The sequence below is a fragment of the Folsomia candida genome, unplaced genomic scaffold (genome assembly GCF_002217175.1).
Source record: "Folsomia candida strain VU population unplaced genomic scaffold, ASM221717v1 Fcan01_Sc003, whole genome shotgun sequence".
In the NCBI taxonomy this organism is placed as follows: domain Eukaryota; kingdom Metazoa; phylum Arthropoda; class Collembola; order Entomobryomorpha; family Isotomidae; genus Folsomia; species Folsomia candida.
This window is the reverse complement of record NW_019091195.1, coordinates 7,833,837-7,854,401: the sequence shown is the minus strand read 5'-3', so window position 1 is coordinate 7,854,401 and position 20,565 is coordinate 7,833,837. Positions and strand designations below refer to the sequence as shown.

Genomic DNA, 20,565 nt, shown 5'->3' with positions numbered 1-20,565 from the left:
TCGAATGACCAACTCGGCCTGGACACCAGACTACTCAAAAATCAAAACCCACGCCTCCACAGAAAAATATTTGCTACAAGATCCTGTCCTTCCAGCGGCCCAAACTTTAGCGCAAACTAGAGTCAATCTTCACCGAATAGTATACAAAGATAAGGTAGCCCCCCTCCAAGATAAGGCGGCTTGTCCCTGGTGCTCTCTCGCAAAATCAAGCCTCAACCACTATCTGTTCGAATGCAACTCACTCATCGACCCCAGAAAAACTCTACAAAGCAACTTGTCCCCAAACTCACACTCCCAAGATTTCACCGACCTGTACAACAACAACAATAATAACCCAAATTTTTGTAACGCAATTTTCGCCTTCTGGTCAACTGCCTTCAGCAAACTCCCAGACCGAAGTCCTCAACTACCATAAAGCATATAAAAATATCGCAAAGTGTAATTATAAATGTATGATCATGCTAACTGACGAGAATATTTCTATTCAGAATAGGTCTCCCAATTCTACCCGTGCCAAATGGTGCCACGCTTCTCGAGGCAGGCCAGGTTTTATCCTACGGGTTTCCCTGCGCCCACGGAGTATTTGCTCTCATTGTGTTTTATTAAACAATATTGTATTGATGAGGGCCCATGGCATGGCCATATCAAATGCTAATAAATTGAATTGAAGTATTGAAGTAAGGAAAAATTAAACAGTGGGAAAGGAGACGTGACGTGACTTTCTCCATCCACCAGGATTCTAGCCGACTCAGGAGACTTGGAAACAGGTCAGCTTTTTTAAGTTCACTTTCTCCATGTTTCCACTCGTTTTTGTGCTCGTCTGCGGCTCAATTCAAACCTCAGCCGACTCATCTTTCATGCAGATACAATGCGGAATGTGGCATTATTTCTGCTCTCCCTCATCATAAACACCCACTTCACAACTGCCGCACAAAGTAATGGTAAAAAATATGTCACTAAAACTCGCTCGAACTTTAGCTTTCTCAAATACGTTACCACACAACCTGACCATCGTAATTATAGTTATTTCAACAATATAGAAAGAAGAATCAGCAATATTTATATTTGAGCATGTGTGTAATTAGCACATTTAATTGAGAAGTAGGAAATATATGCAAAGTTTTTGCGAGTTTTATTACTATCTTTTTACCATATTAAACACTATACACTAATACCAGGCAAAAAATTCAGTGACTGCGACAAAAAATATATAGCAACATAACAGGTCACAAAATCCGTAGGTTTGTTATCATATAGTCGTAGATTGTTATAGCTGTAACATTTTTTACGTAGGAAGTCAACCTGTCAACCAAAGTCAGAGAATAAACGTCAAAAGAATTTATTAAACTTTCTAGTGTCATTTTTTATGCATCTCTCATGGTTTACGAAACAAAATGATATAAATATGCGAGTGAATGTGATTTTTCGTTGTATGCGAATCATGAAGATCTAGACATATGTTGCATATTTCTTAGGTTCAAAAAATGTTTAGTTGTAACGAGTATATACAGCACTGACTGAGTAACCTGTATCATGCAGCTGCCTAGCCTATGAACCTTTTAGCCAAATTCTTACAAAGTCATTTGTCGATCAAGACAATTTGTTAACTCTGTTCACCGCAATAAAACTCTGAGCTTTCAGGTATTTGGAGCAGTAAAGTTGAAGAAAGTAAGTGTGATTATTCACAGAAATTACAAAGCAGGGGAAAGTAAGTAAGTGGCAGTGGTAGTAAATCTTTCCAAAGTAAATAAAAGATTGGGGGACGGCATTGTATGTACATTGCCATACGTACTGTGAAGAATAGTTCACTGCCTCACTTTTCCATGTTGGGGCACTCGAGAGAGCGGTGCAAGTTTGTGTGGGCCAAGAAACCACAGGGCGAGTGAAAGTGCGGGCAGAAGAATAAATTGCGTAGGCAATAAAAAGGAAAGTTGGCTTATGTAGAAGCAAACTCACTTGGTAAGCAGTGTCTTGTGCTGTTCGACTCTGACAGACAAGCCGTAACTTCGCCACAAGTCCCTTATCCCCATAGCCATTGATTTCCCCTCCGATGTTCTCGCACCGTTCACCTTCTGGCTCATTCTCCTACGCAGAAATCAAATAGAAAAGACAAATTATTATTAAATTAAATTACCAACCTCTCCACTTCACCTCTCCCTCCAGGAACTTCCCCATAAACAAGGAACATAGGTAAATAAACTCTTCTCGTCCACTCAAGTCCGTCAGTTGGAACAAGAGTGGGGACACAAAAGTCTCATGGCATACACAAAGCAGACAGACTTGACTTGTGGATCTTAGCTCAGACAGCCCCTAAGAACCAAGTCATCGCCATATGCCGTCATATTCACCATGTGAAGAATAATAGAACGAGGTGAAAGCTCAAGTGATCCACTTGATATGAAATACTACCGCCCTCGATCACTCTTTCATCGTCCAACAAAGTTGTCTTTCCTTTTCGTGAAAAGTATAAACAAAAGCGCACAACAACGTCTTGTTGTTGTTGTGAACAAGCTATATTGAAATGAATGGTGCGTGTCACAAAAAGGTGCGCAACTCTTATGAATCGTGACTAGACGAGCGGATGCGTGTTTTAATAATTGTCTCACAGGAATAAATTTTAGGTTTACTTGAGATAATGTCTTCCTCGAGAAGACATGTACGTAATAATAAGGAATAAAACTTACTTTAAAATGTCACGAATGTTATCCGCATTTATGTCACTTGGTGGAAGGGGAACGATGGAAGAAGGCGTGTCGCTTATTTCTTGGGAAGATGTAGAAAGAAAAACATTCTGCTGAGAACCTGCAGAGCTGTCCGTGATTTCCTCATAAGCGAAATTTTGTGACGGGTAGTTTTTTTCACTTGCGGCGGATGAATTAAAGTTGTCCCGGTTGTTATTAATGTCTCGCACGCCAATGTAAAAACCGGCGATGAATCCAGCAAGCAATATGATCATGGACAAGCAGAAGAGCTGAACCTACAATAAGGAGGAATCAGGGAATTAATCTGTGTCAACTAAGAAAATATTGACTCGAGACAAAGTGAATAATCGACGAAAATGTTGCTAAAATCTTTACTCTAACTTCTTTTTGTACTTTGCTAAATTATTTCGTCAATCCGTTGATCAATCTTGGGAAACATTTACGGACGACTAATGCATACATAGTTGAATGCAGCTGCTTTGTAGTTTCACTTTGGAACGTTTCAGTTCAATGAGCAAGAGAGTCGATTTGCTTGCTTTGATGCAAAATTAAAACCTGACTTGCCCTTTCTGAATTTTCCTTAGATCTAAATTAATAATGTAAGAGAAAAGCGAACTGGATTCCTATTCGAGGAGTGAGAAGAAGAAGAAGCTCGGAAGGAATAACGGTTCATGTTATGCAATCTCCAATTTTCTCCTTCGTGTTCCAGTCAACTCTTTTAGAATTCACTCTAGCTGGCAATCCATTGATGTGGAACTTGTGCGGAATACCTTTTTGGCTACGGATGGTGTCAATCAAGACATTTCAAACTAGAATCTCAACTTGTTTTAGAAACCTGCTCACTGAAATGAAACAAGAAGAAACGACTCCACATGATGGTCTTACTTTCTCTTTGATCCTAACTCTCCGATGTCCCTTTTTCCGCTGAGTATGAGTTCCCATGAGGGTGACATTTGGCTGCGAGAAAGTTGTCGTCGTCGAAGTCGTCGTGGGCGTATCGCTTCCATGGTCATAGTCGAATTGATGATCTTCAAGCGTCAACTGCTCCTCCATGCTCATTTCCGTCTCGTCATTGTAGTCCCAACGACGATACTCTTTTTTCCTCATCTTCTTAGTTGAAGGTCAAGTGGTCGTGAAAGTACTTGACAATCAGGTTATGAGTGCGTGGTTATCTGCAAATGTCAATTATAATATTATATCCGTGAGGAGAGATAAAAGGTTAAATATTGTGTATATACTTGCATTATTCAACTTACTATCACTAAATATACTGATATTGTTAACAGGGAGTGCTAATTGTGCTTACAACTCATGAAACTCTGGTATTATAAAGTTAGACTCCCAACTAGAGGGGCTTAACGTGTCTCAACTTTAAAAGCCCTTTATATTGCACAATCAGCTCGGCTTCCTAAGCGCAATCTATCTCATGTTCTCCTGTTCACCTCTCTGCTTCACACTCGTTTTGTCACTCTTGCTCAATGCTTTCTCCATGTTTGCAAAACCCGAAAAATAGAAAAGTGTATCTAGTAAAATAGGAGGCCTTCTTAGGTCATTGTCATGTTTCATGTATCTCAGCTCGACGAATTGGAAAAAGAAACAGAGAAACATTTCTCCTTTTACAACCGATGCTACTGTTGCTGCTTAGAATTTGAGTATGACTTGTTCTTGTCAAGTTTCCCAGTTTCCCATCACATTCTACATTCGACACCATCATCGTCAGTCCTTCTCTTCACCTTACCGACCACTTGAGCCTCCACGCAGTCCATTCAGATAAACCTGTTCCTCTCTCTCAACGCTGCTTTCCTTTCGCTACTTTCCTTTTCGAGATGATCACACCCGGATTTTGGCGACTGTCCAACCCAAAAATCCAACAGACACATATGAGTTCCACCATCATTGCTTCCCCATGCACTTCACGTTATTTAGAACAACACTTTCACCCTCTCGTCAACCTTATTGCATTGCACACTCACTACATGCGTACATCTACGCTAGGATTATTTGCAGTGGCGAGACTAAAAGTAAAATGTGAGAATTTAAAAAATGTCTCTCCCAGTCATCTGTTATTTCTGAAAAAGAAAAAGCGAGTTTTTATCCTGTCAAACATTGAGGGATTTCACGTCAAGTTCGTAACCTACGTAACTGCGTTAGGTTTGTAAGTTTACACACTCTTGACGTGAATTGACTTTGTAAACATTTTGGTAAAGATTTTTTGGTAAAAAATGTCGTATATAAAACGACATCAAAATGTTGCTAGCCAACTTTACCCTAGCTTACCTGAAATGTAATTTTTGAAATTTTTTGCCTAAAATATTAGTTTTTCAGGAATTACGCAGCCATTTCATATGCCACAAAATTCTATAATATAACAAAATGATCGTTCGGATAGCGACCAATGCATGTTGATGGGATACAAAATTTATAATAGGCAACTAGTTTCTAGGACAATTTCAACCCGAAATGAATATATCAAACTCGAATTATTTGCGAACTTTTGTTTACGAACCAAAAACATGCTTTTGAAGTGCGTAAGATTCGTAAAAGTTCGTAAGTCAATTTTCCTTAGAAATGTGTGTAAAAGTTCGTAAAAGTTTGTAAGCTTACAAACCTTACACAGTTACGAAGGTTACAAACTGTGACGTGAGTTCCCTCATTGTGTACGTGAAGGAACTATATGTCTGCGACTAGATACAGTTGTATACATTGTATGCAGCTTCCGCGTTTATTCATATTGTTTCCTGCTCGTGAGATCAAAGCCGTGCGCATGGGAAATGATTCTGATATGAGGACCAAAAACTACATAAAGTCAATGAATAGCATTTAATTTCACACGCCATCAATTTCATCTTTTCTTCTCAAATCTTATATGGAGCTTCAACTTTGAGTAAATGCGAAGAAACCAGACTCTTTGTGTCTCTCTTGGAGACGGTTTTTGAGCTCTAGAGTTTCTTTTGAATTTCTTCCACCCCACACACCGCTCTCAAGCACAAGATGGTTATGTACGTATGTACATAAGGACAGGCCTAATTCCAAAAGAGAATTATACCAGTTTCGCCACGAGTTTCGCCATTGTGTGAGCGACAATACTATTATCTTGTAGAAATGCAAGACTGAAACGGAAAACTGCCCTGGAGCGCAGAAAGGCATAACAAATGTCGTCGGTAGAATTAGTGCATAGCTATGTACGTACGTACATACATATACTACCGTAATTTTTATTAACGAGAGGTGAAGCAGCACACGTAAGTTCTTATCTAGAAAATATGCATGTACATGTTGTGTAGCAAGCACACGCACTTTATGGGAGTACGTTAATTTCCCTAAACTCATCTTGAGGAGGAGGAGGATGGCAAGGGCAGACAAATTGCTTACACTTTCCGACATTACCTCAGCGGAATACTCTGCCAACCCATTCAATTTCTATTGAGGAGGGCGAGATGGAAGGATTATTATGATGATGAGCTCTTTAAATGGGAGCGAAACCCTTTTGGAGCTCTGATACCTCTCCAGTCTTAACCGACCAGACGACAGCGAATCTTCGTCTCAACTATCCTCCTCCACTCTGTTAGGTAAAGTGCTTCATTCATTTACTCGTGTCGTTAGCAGGCCGCCGAACGTGGAACCCATTGCACTTGCCTCGTTATAAGTGGATATCGAAATTGGCTAAATTTGATCCTCCTTTACAATCCCTGTAGTAGTGCAATCATCATCTCAATTGGGATTTCAGTGGTAACGCTCAGCTATCATTGCTTCATTTCGCCACGCACCATATATAATTGGTCCATAACTATATGTATGTGTGCATATGCAGAAAGTTATGCAGGCTAGTTCGAGTAGAATTATTGTCATTTCATGGAACTGCCACAATTTAGCATTGGCTTATGCGGCCATTCTGATATCTTATTCCGGTCAGCATCATAACTAAGGGCGAGAAACTTTAAGAGACGAGGAAACGGGTCTTTCTCATGTCGGATATCTCCAGGTTTACAACGTACAAATGCTGATGGCTGTCTGGAAAAGAAAGTGTGCGACTTGCAAGCACTTGATAGTGCTGATGGTCATATAGGTGTGCTTACATGAGGATGGAATTGCAGAAAGTTTAACAATAAAGTAGCATGATGACGACTTATATGAGAATTTTTCTTTCTTTCTCAGTGTTCAAATGCCTCGTGTTTTATCTCCATGTTGAAATCAAGTTGTCTCTTTGGAGTAATTAAGACAGCTCACGATACTCACGAACCTCTTGTTTTGATACTTGGTTCTACCTTCTGCATTTGTCATGATTTACTTAAATGACCATGGAGAAAGCGCAAAGAAAATATACCACTTTGCTGGATGCACAACTTTTACTTTAAATTCTGCTGACAAATGCAAACCTTGCGTTAGTGTAAAGTATTTCATTTAAGCAACTATTCAAAGTTCATCGTATGATTATCCGATATTATTAAGCAATGGAGAACTTAGCTTTTACTTCAATCAAACATTTAAAAAAATTCGATAATATGTTTTTCATAACTATTAATAATTAATTGAAAGATGTATCAATAACCAAAAGGCATAAAATGTGAATTAACCATCAAAAACTTTTTCCAGCATCGTAGGCAAATAAATAAATCGTAAAAAACCACCTTGTGATTGTACACAATATATTAACTTATTTACCCACAAATATCCGTTCGTATTTTCATTAAATGACAGTACGTACGTATGTATATTGAAACAATAAAGTATGTTTACAGCTTATGAGGCATTGTTGTGCAAATATCATTCGCTGTAACTCTCAGACTCTGACAGACAGTGGGTACAAAAACTTAATTTTCTACTTTCTTCCATTTCCATGAGAGAATCCAATTATTGATTTCTCTGCCAAGATTAAATTGCCAACATACATTGCATACCTATCCACGAACTGCACTAATAGGCCACCAGAGAACTCTCTCTAATAAAGGAGTAAACCACTTGATCTTACATTCACCATTTCGTGAAGGGCCGACTTATTATTGTGGAGAGGAAGAAAGCCTAGTGTCTGACTGGAGACAATCAATCTGCAATATTATACAACACTTTATGCCTACTTGGCATGGGGTGGGCCTAAGTTCGACCATTATCAACTCCTTGGCAGAAGCAAATTTAATGTTAACAAATAATCCGACCCTTTAACTGGAGGTTGTAAGTGAAACTGTGATTTGTTCTTAAAACCATTAGTTATGCATATGCACTTCACATCATTTGAATAATCATGCTTTTTAAAGAGTTTGGTTCTTCCCATTTTTATTTTGCAATTTTTGTACTTACTAACCTGAAAATACATGGCATGTGGTAATGATCTTGATGCCGTGTCTTAAGTAATACTTCATCTCCACAATGCCAATATGGTGCCAATATGTGAACATACCCAAGTATTTACAATGTAATGTGATTCCATAAGAAGTAGGCTAACCTGTTTTCAAGTCTAATGAAATTGGTGGAAATGAATTAAAGATTATCCGTCGTAATCCTACCTCCATTTTCTAGTGGGTTTGGAGAAAGATTGGATTTAGCAAAAAAACTAAGATCGAGATGAACTTTGAGCGAAATTTTGACCTGACCAAAGAAACGTCCTCAGGAAAATGTTGATTTGCTTGGTTTTCACAAAAAATCACACTGAGGATAACAATCCTAACAATCCGATCCACCAAAATCGCATTGACTTTGGTTTGCACAAGAAAAACTCGAGCTCTTGCATTTTACTCTTTCTCTCAAAAATCTGGGTGTGTTGCCAATCTTTGTTCAACAATAGGCATAAAAAATTGCCTTTTCTTCCAAAATACCCTTCATTTCAAAATCCTGCTGATCCGATTTTCTATTCTTTGGAGTTTTATGACTCACTAAACGAACCAAGTGGGCTTAGCATGGCTGGCACTGTTGGACCTATTTGAAAGTTGTTCTGCCGTTGCCATTGCGGTGAAATCTCGATGATTTTGAGTTTATAGACTCTTTTGTATTTATAACGTTACTTTTGAGGCGTACCATTTTCCATATCTGACCCAACCGAGACGTTTCCCCCCACTTTTTATAAACTCTGTTAACAAAACTTGACTAAGGTCAATTTACTTTTATGCCGGTCCCTGATACCACCACCAACCAGAAAGTACTACTAGCAGCACTTATATGTAGTACACTGTATTTCTAGTACTAGCAGAAGTGGAATGGAAATCACGTCGCTCAAGTGTTGGAGACATTTCCGTCGAAAGCGAGTAATCTGAGTGACCCCACCAGTCACGCTTTCTCCATTGCGGATATGACTTCATTGAGGGTTTTAAAACGTAAACGAATTGCCCAGTAAAACAATAATTCTGCTTCGTGAACAAGTATGCGATTGAGAGTAACGCAGTCTGTAATATATTTTCTCCAGAAAAAAGTAGAGCAACATTCAGTTCAAAAAACAAAGTAAAACAAGGTCGCATACAAAATACTAAGCACAACAACCTTTTTTCTCTGGTTTTCTTGAAATGATTTAGAACTGTTTTTGCCCAGGGCAGCCACCAAGTCTTAATACTTGCAGATATTTCCTTTTCTCTTTGTCTATACAAACTTACATAAATTCTCGTGTATGTAAATTGACTACAAAACAGAACAACAGTTGCAGTTGACGGATATTGTTTATTTTCTTTTAAGAACAGGCAGAGGAAATTCCACTTTTATTTCTCAGTCTCATTCAATACATATAAATAGTAGTGACCTGGGTCAAACAGAAAACATACAATGCATGAAAACACTGACAAAATACTTATACAAGGTCTACGTAATACGTAATACTTATAATTTTACCTGGTACAAATCATGTTGGGTGTAAAAGTCTTGTAAGTACTTATTAGGTTTGAGTAAATAAAGTGACAAATTTATCGGTCATGCAAAACCTCCAATCTTTTGGCTTGATGTTGAATATAGTCCAGTAACTGGACTCCAGTTATGAAAACACTACCCTTTCACTAGCATTGAAATAAACCAGCGGCAACCGCTTAAACTGGTAAACATTGATCCCTTCACGTGTTTAGCTGCTGTTTGTTAATTGTTGTTTATTTGTGAGTAAATTTCATACTTGAACAAATCATTGCTATTATTTATTATGTAGTGCAATATATTTATATACATATTTTTACACAAGTGATCATTGTATTAGGGAGGACAGTATGGCTTACGATAATTACAACAGGGTGGAAAAACTTAACCCACCTCCATTCGTTACCACTCTGGTCACCTCGGCACATACTCGAAGGTAAGGTCACACGTTGGAAAATTTAAGATATGATAAATATATAAAAAATAAGACAAAGGGATTTTCAGATAAATCGTTTTCGGTAGTTTAAATAGTTGATTTAAATTGTTTAGCAATGTAGTTTGTTCGAGTCTTCGTTAATACCTATGACTGAAATACTAATTTTGTTTTGTGATTTCCAGCTTAATTTTCAAGTCATGGTCCTCCCTGCGGAGAAAGTCGAGGGTGGGTGAGCAGAGTAAAATCCTCGAGTCGGAGACAGAGCTTCTTGCTGGGTTCATAGCAAGAAAGGGGACGCAATTAAGGCTGGAGAAAGGTATGAAAAGAAACTATCCTAATTTCTAAGTAGTAGTGGAAGTTCTGAAAGTGTACATTAGGATGTTGTAATTGCTTGACGACGGGAGGACATTAGATCAATTTCTTCTTCTCTTCCTACATAAAAAATGTTTGATTATAGTGGGATACAATTAATATGAAATTTAGATAGTTTTGTTTTACTTGACTAAATTTGTCGAGTATTTCCCTTAGAGCTTGCCTCCCATACTGCTGACTGGCCTCTTTGATCATTTGGACAACATTGTGCGGTGGGTTTTCCTCTGACAAACGTGGTTTTTTCACAGGTAGCAAATTGTCCTCCGAAGTTACGGTAGCAGGAAGCGTTCCTCTTTTAGCGACAACGGCCTGTTGTCCTTTAACTAAAAGAACAGTAAAAACGAATTTATATCCTCGTTTTGAATTGTTCAAAATGTAAAAAAAACTTACCAGACTCCTTCCAATTTTCATAAGTCAATGCTTGCTGTAATTTTTCCGAGTAGTATTGAGCAAAGGAAGACTTTTGTAACGCTTCGCGGACACTTTGCTTCTCATCTTTGGATAAAACGTATTTAGACCCATAATTCTGTAACATTTAAATACATATAAGATGAATAACTCAAACAATAGAAAATAGCACCACATTCTTTACCTAAGATGTGTACTTACTGAATATATACAGTTGTAGAAGTGCTGCCTGGCATACATTTTGTAACCTACACTGACAATATCTGCTTGCTTTCTAAACTCTGCATCAGTTTGACCTTCTCTTCGATTGTACTGTACCGTGAACAGCTTAATTGCACTTGTGTGATCGGCCCGACACAAACCCTCAGATAAAAAATACTTTCTGGAGAAAAAACGTTTAATTATCATTATTGTAATTCTTATATTCTTGAAATTACAGAAATATTTAAATAATTCAAAGTACTCACGAGATTATGCATTCCGATCCTTCCTTGTCTCTGTGACTGGCTGCTTTTGTCGCATAGTAGTACTTTGACTCTCCAACATACACACCAACAAAACTGTTGTCGTGCACAGCTACCACTTTCTCCACCCATATCATTTTTTCTCCATCTGGGAGGGTTGCATTTGCCTCAGGTTGTTTGTGGTCATGTGTTTTATGGTAAGACAATGAGTGTTTATTTTTGAACCGACAATTGCAGTCTTCAATATCACATAACTCCGGATTTGATGGGTCATGGAAGTTACTATAATGTCTTTTGTACTTTTTTTTCTCACACACTGGTGCTTTGCATAATTTGCACATTTTTCTGCTTTCAGAGTAATTCACTTCCATTTCAAATAGATTTTGAAACCGGAACAATTTCAATCGTTGAAGTATGACTAGAATGTAAACACTGTTTACTTTTCTCAGCAGCTTCAGATTGCCCCACTCACTCAACTTAAAATCGTATATTTTAAATATCTGATATAATAATATCTATTCTATAATATCTATTTATTCTGGAGAAAGCTCTCATGTTGTCCAACCGAATTCACAAACTTGGGAAACGCTGGTTGGCAAATAAGTGGTTGCACGAATACACCATATTCGACGACGGGGTGCAACTTTCCCTCACCAAAAAGTCGAGCAAAACCAAGCCTGAGAAGGAGGAAGGAGTTCGACTGCCTAGTCGTCAATGGGCTAATTGGATTACCTATCTCACGCTGAGGGACTGTCTCATCTTGGCCAAGGTATTGTCGGAGAGAAGGAATGAATTTTCTCTTATTCTTCACTCTCATAATAAATTGCACAAAGTTCTTTTCTGTGGTGAACTTTAGTAGAGACGCTCCTTAAATTATTGTTGTTGGAACATAGTGTCACGCGTTTTCAGTCGTTAAACCTTCTCCTAGTCGCCGTTGATCATATGTGGGGAATATGTAGAGATCAATCATGCACAGTACATACTAATATTTATTTAGATTTGATTTGATTGACTAATCAAACAAGTGTTTCATGTTGTGTCCATTCAATTAAGGGGTGTGCTATGAAAGGTGCATATTTATGGGATGATGATGCCTCAATTATCTCAATCCCTAGTTTTGTCAATTAATCCAGATTTCTGTCTATATATTTTAAAACGAGGTAATACTAATGTCGTGGGTGAATGTTTCAGATTAAACACGAATGTGAAAGAACTGTAAAGTACTGGTTAGGACTAATCAGCTCATCGCATCATGCGACAGATTCATTAGTGGCTGTGGGAGTCCTTTCCAGGATGTGGTACGCTAATTTACCAACATTCTCTCTTGAGGTTGACAGGAAAATTGTTTAAATTCTCAGAGTATAGTGTCTCCTCTTTCACTCTCCAGGTATGTGAGCAGCAGTATGGTCGAGAGTCTCATTAACGTAATGTACCCAACGATCTGTAAATTATCCATTCATCTGGAGCCAACTAAAGCAGAAAATTGGTTGATGGATTTGGGAATGCCATCCCCGGAATACCTCAGTTCATCATGGTTGGAAGAAATCCTTGGCTCTCCGTTTATCCCCGCAAGATTGAGGTTCGTCTCCTCACCCTCCAGGGATGTAGTATTACCGTTTGATAGGAAATCCAATAAGAGTATAGCAATGCCAAGAAATACATTGATACATATGTATTTCTTATTACTCCCTCGTTTCAGAAAAGGACTGGACACAATGGGCACTGTGCAGGATCGCACGAGGGAATCCGTTCTTATGTCTGGTTCAAAATCTATTAGTGACAATGAGAAAAGGAAATCAACCGCTGGAAATGTACACGCAGCTCAAAGTCCTTCATCCACATCACCTACAACAGTAACTAGACGTGTGGTTACAAAGTCGGAAAGCAGTAGTGACGAAGATGTAGGAGTTCCCGTGAACCTACCCTCAACTTCACAACAGCTCAGCAAACATCAAAAAAGTAGATCGTCCATTGTACTGGACGAGAGGTGGACTCGCTTCTTTTCTGGTTATAAATCCAAGTTAAAAACGGAGAAGGGAAGAAAACAATTTTGTGTTAGAATTAGAAAGTGGCTTCAAGATGAGACGACTAAAAAAGTGATAGTAAAACTTAAGAGACTACGAAACTGCATAAAATCTGGGAACTACTCAGAAATGATTGTAATGATTAATCAATTCCAAAAGTTTTTATCAACGAGAGAGATTTCATCTTAAGTTTTGCATCATTTGTTAAACTAATGTGTTTTACCATTTGACAACGACTCCGCGTTCTTAAAATGAGATTCCTTCAACGATGAATAAATTACAAGATCTTGGCTATTTCCACCTCACTCTTTTTGATTTTATTCGACCCTCCCGTTCAGAATGCATCAAGCTTTTAAGCATATAATAAAATAGACGATATTGATCACCCTAACTTACGAGCCTTTTCCTCAATAAATCATAATTTTGGATTCTATCCAAACTCCACTTACAAATATTCGCCTGCATACATACGTACGTAGCCATCTTTCTATCCAACACGAATATGATATCAAAGCAAAGGGAGGCAGCACTACTTGCAGTTTGCCACTCGTATATACCTACCACCTTTGTGTGAGTGAGGCTCACACTTTCGCTTTCCATGGTGGGTGTGAACCGAAAGAAAACTTTCTCTTCGTAATCACGCTCAACAAACCCGTTACTTGTAACACACAAGAGTTGTGAGCACTAACTAACACTCGTTTACCCAAACTTCTGGTCGATGTGATGAGTTTGAAATATTGAAACTTTCCTCCTAACCACGCATATTCAGTTTGGTGGTGAAAGTGCTACGCATAGATTCCCCAGGACTTTACATCTTTTAATAAATAATTATTGGTAAAAATATGCACACTCCCCGTTTTCATCACATTTTTATTTATAATCGTGCCTATACGTCATATTTTATGCCTACCCTCATATTTTACGCTACGTACGATTAATGTATGTTGTGCGTAGCTTTATGGATTGGAACTATGTCACGGTAAAATTCTGTCACCAGAATTTCTAAATTGGCAGGAAACTAAATTTAATCATGTCACTGGTGAGGTTAAACAGTTTCGTCTCACCTCTCACTTGCAATTAAATGCAACTTGTCCACCTTTCTTCGCATGCTCTCAACTTTTGGAGTTGAAGCAGGGAAAGTACAGGAAGGAAGGAATGAGGAAAGGTAGGAAGGTAGAAAGTGTCCGATTCTTAAATACGTGAAATACGTGAGCAGTTCAAGCATCCTCACAAACTCTTTGACTTGATCTTCCAACGAGATATGCCAAGAGAGAAGGGAGTAAAGTGTCTTAGTTTGTATCCCCAAGTCAAATCCCATGCTCAAGTGCTGAAGTCACAGCCAAGTATGAAAACTTGGGTAACCCATGGACCCACACTTATGAGAGAGCCTTCTACATAAGAGAGAAAGGATGAGATAAATGTTGGGAAAGTTCGATTTACTTTCATTTTCAGCATTGTTTCAAATGAAAAAACTTCAGTCATCCAATCGACCAAGTAACGACCACTCTCGATATTTTATCTTATCTGCTTTTAACCCTAAACGAATACTTCCCAGAAACATTATAGATTGAACGCGCATCTAATGCAGATTCGTATGTGTGTAGTCTAATATCCGCACTCTAATTTTAATTCGACAACTAAATATGGAAATAGATAGTCAACAGTACCAAACTTACTGACGTTGCAATTAAGAACACTATATTTTCATTGTACATTTGAGTCTTCACAGCTTCATCTTAAACTCAAATAAAACCTTAGTAGTCATTATGTTGACAGTACGATGGGCTATATTTTGTTAATATTGTCTTCTTCCAAATATGTGTGTATGTAGTAGTTTTAGAGTTACTTAACCCTCAATCTTTTAGCTTTAGAGTTCCATCTGTAGAATAGCTCATGACTTGATTTTGTTTTTAACCTAATGGCTTCTAGCATTGAAAGTTTCACTTACAATATGGTACGGACTACATAAAAAACAATGTGCACCAAACCGCATCTGCTCACAGTAATGACAATAAAGAGCAAAGTGTATGAGACCACGGTCATAGTTAAATTTACTACTGCATTGTGGATGAGTCCCCTTTGAGCGTCTCCTCGGCCTAACTGCCTCAATTTTCCTCGATTGTGACGAGGTTGCAAATGCACTTCCACTTTCAGCGTCATCCAATTACGAAGAAAGTGCATCTATTTATCCATTTCTTAGTCTGCGGAACTCTCAAACGGAAGCCGAGGAAAGAATTATAATAAAATTCCGCCTCTATCTTCAACTTCCGCTCTCACTCTTTCTCCTCTACTTTCTCCTCACGTCGCACCGTTGTCTGTTTCTTTCCTCCAAATTGACTCCTTGGGACTGGTTTATAAAGACTCAACCTTTTCATTTATAATAAATGTTTTATTATACGCACTTCCCAACGCACAACGGCTTATCCGTGAGAAATGATAAAGCTTTTATCCTTATGTAACTTACATGCTAAGCCCATTAGATTTTTGTACATATGCCAAGAATTTATTATTCCTACTGAAATAAAATAAGCCAAAGTAAATGTATTACACAATTCTGCATAGCTGATTTTTGAGATATAATAACTTATCACTGCTAAATAGTTGCCTAATTCATAGTACACTATTGAATCTAGTAGAAATTGACGCTCTCATTTAGTACCATACCATGCGGTGTTCAAAGTTTTATGCTTATTTTTTGCATTTTAATTTGAATATTTTCGAGTTGGTGACATTTTTATTCATCACTCAAATGCTTAAGAAAACTGACTCTGCAATAATTCAGTGGTAATGAAAGCAGACTTAATTCAAAATGCTCCATTTAGATATAACGTATATGCATAAAAGAGATCCTGTAAAGAGATACGAATGCGATTAAATTTCTCCAAGGACTCCGGTTTTGTGGCGTAAGGTAGATAAATATTTTCTTACCCATCCACCTGTACTTTCCATCTATTCCCAAGTTTATTTATCGCTCGCACTCGCAATTGTATATGTAGAAGCTGCCTCTCATTGTTGAGGTTGATTCTCGCCATTTTCAATTCGGTGCCGACTTGCCAAGTCAGACTGGATAATAAGATTTTACTATTGACTTTGGTTCACTTGAAGATCTTGAAGATTTTTTCTACTTTCTCTCAGTCTTTGCCTTTCTTCCATCCAGCGTACGTACGTTCGTATGTATAAATATGTGCCATTGCATTTGATGAGGAACCTCTCAAAACTGAAGAGTCTACATTTTTTAGAGGAAATACAGAAAAATAAAACAAATGGATTCTGTTGCGCCCCATTGACGATTGACTTTTTCCGTCGAGATGAAGACATAACTCCTCCTCGAAAGAAACAACTTGGTTGATGGGGTGCATGACGGTGCGGCGTTTTGGCGATAAAATAAATAAAGCAAAATGGATGTGGGGAAGGCCATCAAGAAAAGCCGCAAATCAACCTAAACCAAAGTCAATAGAAATATTTCACACCGTAGCGTGCATACACATGCCGACGAGCCATCAGAATCCATAGACATACAACGAAACCACCCACCCACAAATGTGGCGCCTTCTTCTTCTTAGAAAGTGCGAGAAAGCATGAAGGATATCATATGCTGCTCCTTATTGCAATTCCGCCCAAACATATTAAACTATCTTTGAAAAAAAGTGAAACGAATCAGCGCAACACCTTTTGTTTCTCGTCGTCTTCTTGGTGCAATGATGCATAGCCTTTGGGTTTTATTCCCAGTTGACTGCTGCATCTTGAGTCGACTGGTATGCAGCTTATTTTCCAGAGTAAACGATTCCATTTATGCGCATCCTTCAATCTGTTTGCTCTGTACACTCTTCAGACACCTATACATCACCGCGAATACATTTTCATCTTCACACTTTCCCCACTTTCCCAGTCCTCTCAATTCCCGTTCGCCTGTTTCGCCGCTCCCCAGACATCAACGCCACCATCGAAACCTAAGCTTCTACATGTACAACACTACGGAATTATTCCTATGCATTATCATGTTTGCCATCAACCAGCTCGCCTTACTTTATCCGAAATTGATAGCTTTATTTTCATCCAACGTTAGAAAATCAAAACAGAAGTAGTGGTTGTGAAAGCACGCGAAGGTCCTCACGTCTGCGGTGGATGATAATGGTGACTTGGGAAGAGAAAATAATTTCCCATTGAAACTGACGATGTAATGCACAAAAAAGGTTTCGTAAGAGTGGGAATGGATTTACTGCCGCTGTTGAGTTGGCTGTACATACATATACTCGTAGATATGTGCATAACTATGTATGTATGTACATACGTAGGCATGTGCCAAATAATATAAGTAAGTTGTTGCCCATATATCTCGAGTGATACAATGCTGACTACTATTTCTACAAGTGGGAACGGAATTTGTCAGGATATGATAAGAAATTCCCGAGAGTTTGTCCTTGATCAAATGAAACTTTTTTAAAAATCTTGGTAGTGGTACATCTTAGAAAAAGTCACGAGTTTTTCTACTGACGACGATCCAATCGAGCTACTTCATCTAAATGAGAGGGATGTTTTTGACAACTTTTTTTTTTATAAAAGTTGGAGATTACTTGGAATTTCTACAAGTGCAAGGTCTAATAAAGTGGGGTTTATGTAGTAGGTACCAAGTACGTGAAGGTAATAGCTACAAAAATGAGAGTAAGAGAGTGTTTGTGCTGAAATGTTTCTTACCCTTGAGCTACTCCTTCCTGCTACTTGCCAGGTTTCTTCTGATTTCCGAGTTTCCTTAGTCAAGTCTTGCTCAGAATAGGACAGCAACGCAATAATTCTTGGACGATTGAGGTTGGGACCAGGCAGGTAGAGTGTAGGAGAAAAGTTGTTAAAACCAGAAGACTATTCGCTTGCTTTGGTTTGCACAGGACGCACGAACACCTTGCGTTGGCTTAATCAAAACTTTTTGGAAATAACAGTCTGTGGACACCGTTAGTCGAGTGGAAACTTGCGAATTTTCTTTTTAGCCAAACTCAGCAATAAATAATAAATTAAGGTCGAAATTATGGTTTGGATTATATACTTTGTTGCTTTGAGGGCAGATCAGACTCGAAAGATTAAACGTTGGGTGAGGTCTATTGTTTATTGGAAAAAAAGAATCACTGAATATGAGCTAAAATTGTCAATAGATAGATTAAAAACGACAAATCTCATCAGAAAATTTCTTCCGTCTAATAAAACATCCTCCCTTTGTTCTCCTGTTTCGTACTTGTGTCCCTGCTTATTATTACATAAGATAACCCAAATTATTAGATGTTTTTGGCTGCTAGCATGACACAGCTTCTTTTCTGAAGGTGCACAATAAAGAGACACTAATCTTTGTGGGAAACTAATGCATTGAAAAAGATGGGATGAAACTCTTTTTCCATGGAATGAAATAGTAATATTCACAACTATGTACGACCTCGCATACGTACTTTTGTAATGGCTTTGTTGTTGTATGGTTGGGTAAACGTACGACTTTAGAAATGACTGGAAACTTTTGCATTTACTTATTGCAAGAACGACCTCCTCCGAATGTTGGGTCCACGAAACGGGCCTCGAACTGTTGATAAGAGAGAAAAGTCATAAGTGAAAGTAAAGCCAAAAGTGGAGCTGTAGAGATAAAATAGCAGCGTCGAAAACTGATGGCAATGTGGATCGCGTATGTTTTGGTGTTCCACATCAGCCCCCGTGTACATATGTACGCTGTTGAAATACGCTCACGCCAAAGTTGCCAAGAGAAAGCAATCGCATCAAAAATACTGCATCTCAGTTCAGCAGCAATGAAGGGTTTAATCGAAAAGTTGGTCGGAGGTGAAAGTAAAGTTGGCTGCTGCTGCTTCTGAGGAGATGTACAATAGATAGAGACAGAAATTGCCAAGAAATTGCTGCAGCAGGCTGTGTGGGGAAAGCAAGGTGAGCGCGCGGATGGTGTTTGGGGATGAGAAGCAGGAAATAAGGTCCATGTGAGGCAATGCCAGAAATACAAGAAAGACAGCGGAGGAAGGGGAAGGAAGCCAGTGAGTCGTGTGAAGAGAAAAGAGTTCGGCCAGGAAGAAAGAAACGAAGAAATAACTATAATAATAATAATAGCAGTTGCAATACTACTGATGTTCCGGCGGAGGACGAGGTGGGAGTCATGCTCGTTTTTATTTGCACAATTTTTCTCCAAAGTATCAACTTTAGATTTACTCCGTGAAGAAATATGAGGCTCGATTAGATTTTCTACCTCATCTATTTCTATTTTCACTTCAAAATCTTACCCCTTTATTGGTGCGTGGAGGAAGGTATGTAACTTACGTATTGTGTTTGTTATGGTTGTAATGTGTATTTATACTTTTTGTCTGTGCCTGATTGGGTTTCCATTTCCATTTCGGATGTTATTTATGGGGAAAGTGAGGACGATTAGTGTGTTATGGAATGTTGTGTTTATGACTTGCGTGAAGCAATTAATGCCCCCATCGCACACACATGACTCATAAACAAGCAGTTTAATGCACTTTTGAGTTTGCCTTTCCGCACCATCACATGTTAGCACGAGTGGTAAACAGAGTTAATTACAGTATGTGCTCAATTATGCGGGGTGAGTGAAAGGTGATAATAAAATTTTAGCCCTTAATGCGAAGTGCTACCAAAAACAAGATGATAGGTTAAATAATTACCTTTTCGAACTGATGACGCACTGAACAGCTGTGTTACAATGAGTCCTAAATGTATTTATTGCACTTTGCAGCAGCTATTAATTCATAATGAGATAGAAATAGAATCGACCTTTGGCTTGGCGGAGTGAAATGAGACGAGAATATGTGCATGAAGAGAAAGGACGAGTGTGGGTAGAACGTAGCTCAAGTTGGTTTGATGGCTGTGTGGCTTTCCCTGCGACGCAAAGAACACTGAGCTACGAGTTGGAAAAACGAGACGTTTTCCTCGAATAACGCTTTCTCTCGCCTGTCCGCATTTCCAAAATGTTCTGCTGCTGCTTATGTGCTTTTACTTGTTTTTACTAGTCACACATGTAGGTTGCTTGGTTGGTTTGTGAATTTCTAGGGTTGGAATAATGCTTCATGTTACAGCATTTCATCGTTATCTTGATTTTAGAATAAAACTAAAGTAAAATGCGAAAGAATGCAAAGAAAGAAATTATTTCGGCTGGCCTCGATGATGCAAGTAACGCATTGTGTTACAATAATGCTTACTTTTAGTCGTATATAACATTACACTTGGGAATTTCCATTTACATAAGTTACGAGTAATACTTATTTCAACACTTTAGTTGGGCTGAAACCTGAAAATACCTAGGTACATACATACGCCTATCGTAACGATTATGTAACTCTTCT

The 20,565-nt window shown here is 38.4% G+C and overlaps 3 protein-coding genes across 5 annotated transcripts in view; 1 reads left to right on the top strand and 2 right to left on the bottom strand.

Annotated features, from left to right (window-relative positions):
• The window catches only part of LOC110846914 (glutamate carboxypeptidase 2), a 31,937-nt gene extending 11,837 nt beyond the window's left edge, over window positions 1–20,100 (bottom strand). Inside the window, exons 1-6 of one of the 2 annotated variants that reach the window (XM_035850192.1) lie at window positions 19,997–20,100; window positions 19,888–19,932; window positions 17,924–18,788; window positions 3,588–3,874; window positions 2,685–2,977; window positions 1,957–2,085 (exon numbers count right to left, since the gene is read on the bottom strand). In XM_035850192.1, coding sequence (XP_035706085.1) covers window positions 1,957–2,085; window positions 2,685–2,977; window positions 3,588–3,809 — 644 coding nt within the window. In that variant the 5' untranslated portion in view covers window positions 3,810–3,874; window positions 17,924–18,788; window positions 19,888–19,932; window positions 19,997–20,100. The remainder of the gene's footprint in view (window positions 1–1,956; window positions 2,086–2,684; window positions 2,978–3,587; window positions 3,875–17,923; window positions 18,789–19,887; window positions 19,933–19,996) is intronic. The other variant, XM_035850193.1, reaches the window with a different exon arrangement.
• LOC110847131 lies at window positions 9,635–13,533 on the top strand. 2 transcript variants are annotated; one of them, XM_022093994.2, is made up of 7 exons: window positions 9,635–9,766; window positions 9,865–9,960; window positions 10,143–10,276; window positions 11,753–11,973; window positions 12,396–12,502; window positions 12,592–12,783; window positions 12,904–13,533. In XM_022093994.2, exons 2-7 carry the CDS (start codon window positions 9,875–9,877, stop codon window positions 13,415–13,417), a joined length of 1,254 nt encoding a protein of 417 aa, XP_021949686.1. In that variant the 5' UTR covers window positions 9,635–9,766; window positions 9,865–9,874; the 3' UTR covers window positions 13,418–13,533. The 2 variants fall into 2 exon arrangements, with proteins under 2 accessions (XP_021949686.1, XP_035706087.1); XM_035850194.1 differs by having other exon boundaries at window positions 9,636–9,766; window positions 9,850–9,960.
• Window positions 9,744–11,756, bottom strand: LOC110847132. The gene is made up of 5 exons (XM_022093996.2): window positions 11,208–11,756; window positions 10,942–11,122; window positions 10,723–10,858; window positions 10,459–10,655; window positions 9,744–10,392 (listed from the first exon to the last, which is right to left on the bottom strand). Exons 1-5 carry the CDS (start codon window positions 11,573–11,575, stop codon window positions 10,369–10,371), a joined length of 906 nt encoding a protein of 301 aa, XP_021949688.1. The 5' UTR covers window positions 11,576–11,756; the 3' UTR covers window positions 9,744–10,368.
• Window positions 20,101–20,565: the final 465 nt, after the last annotated feature.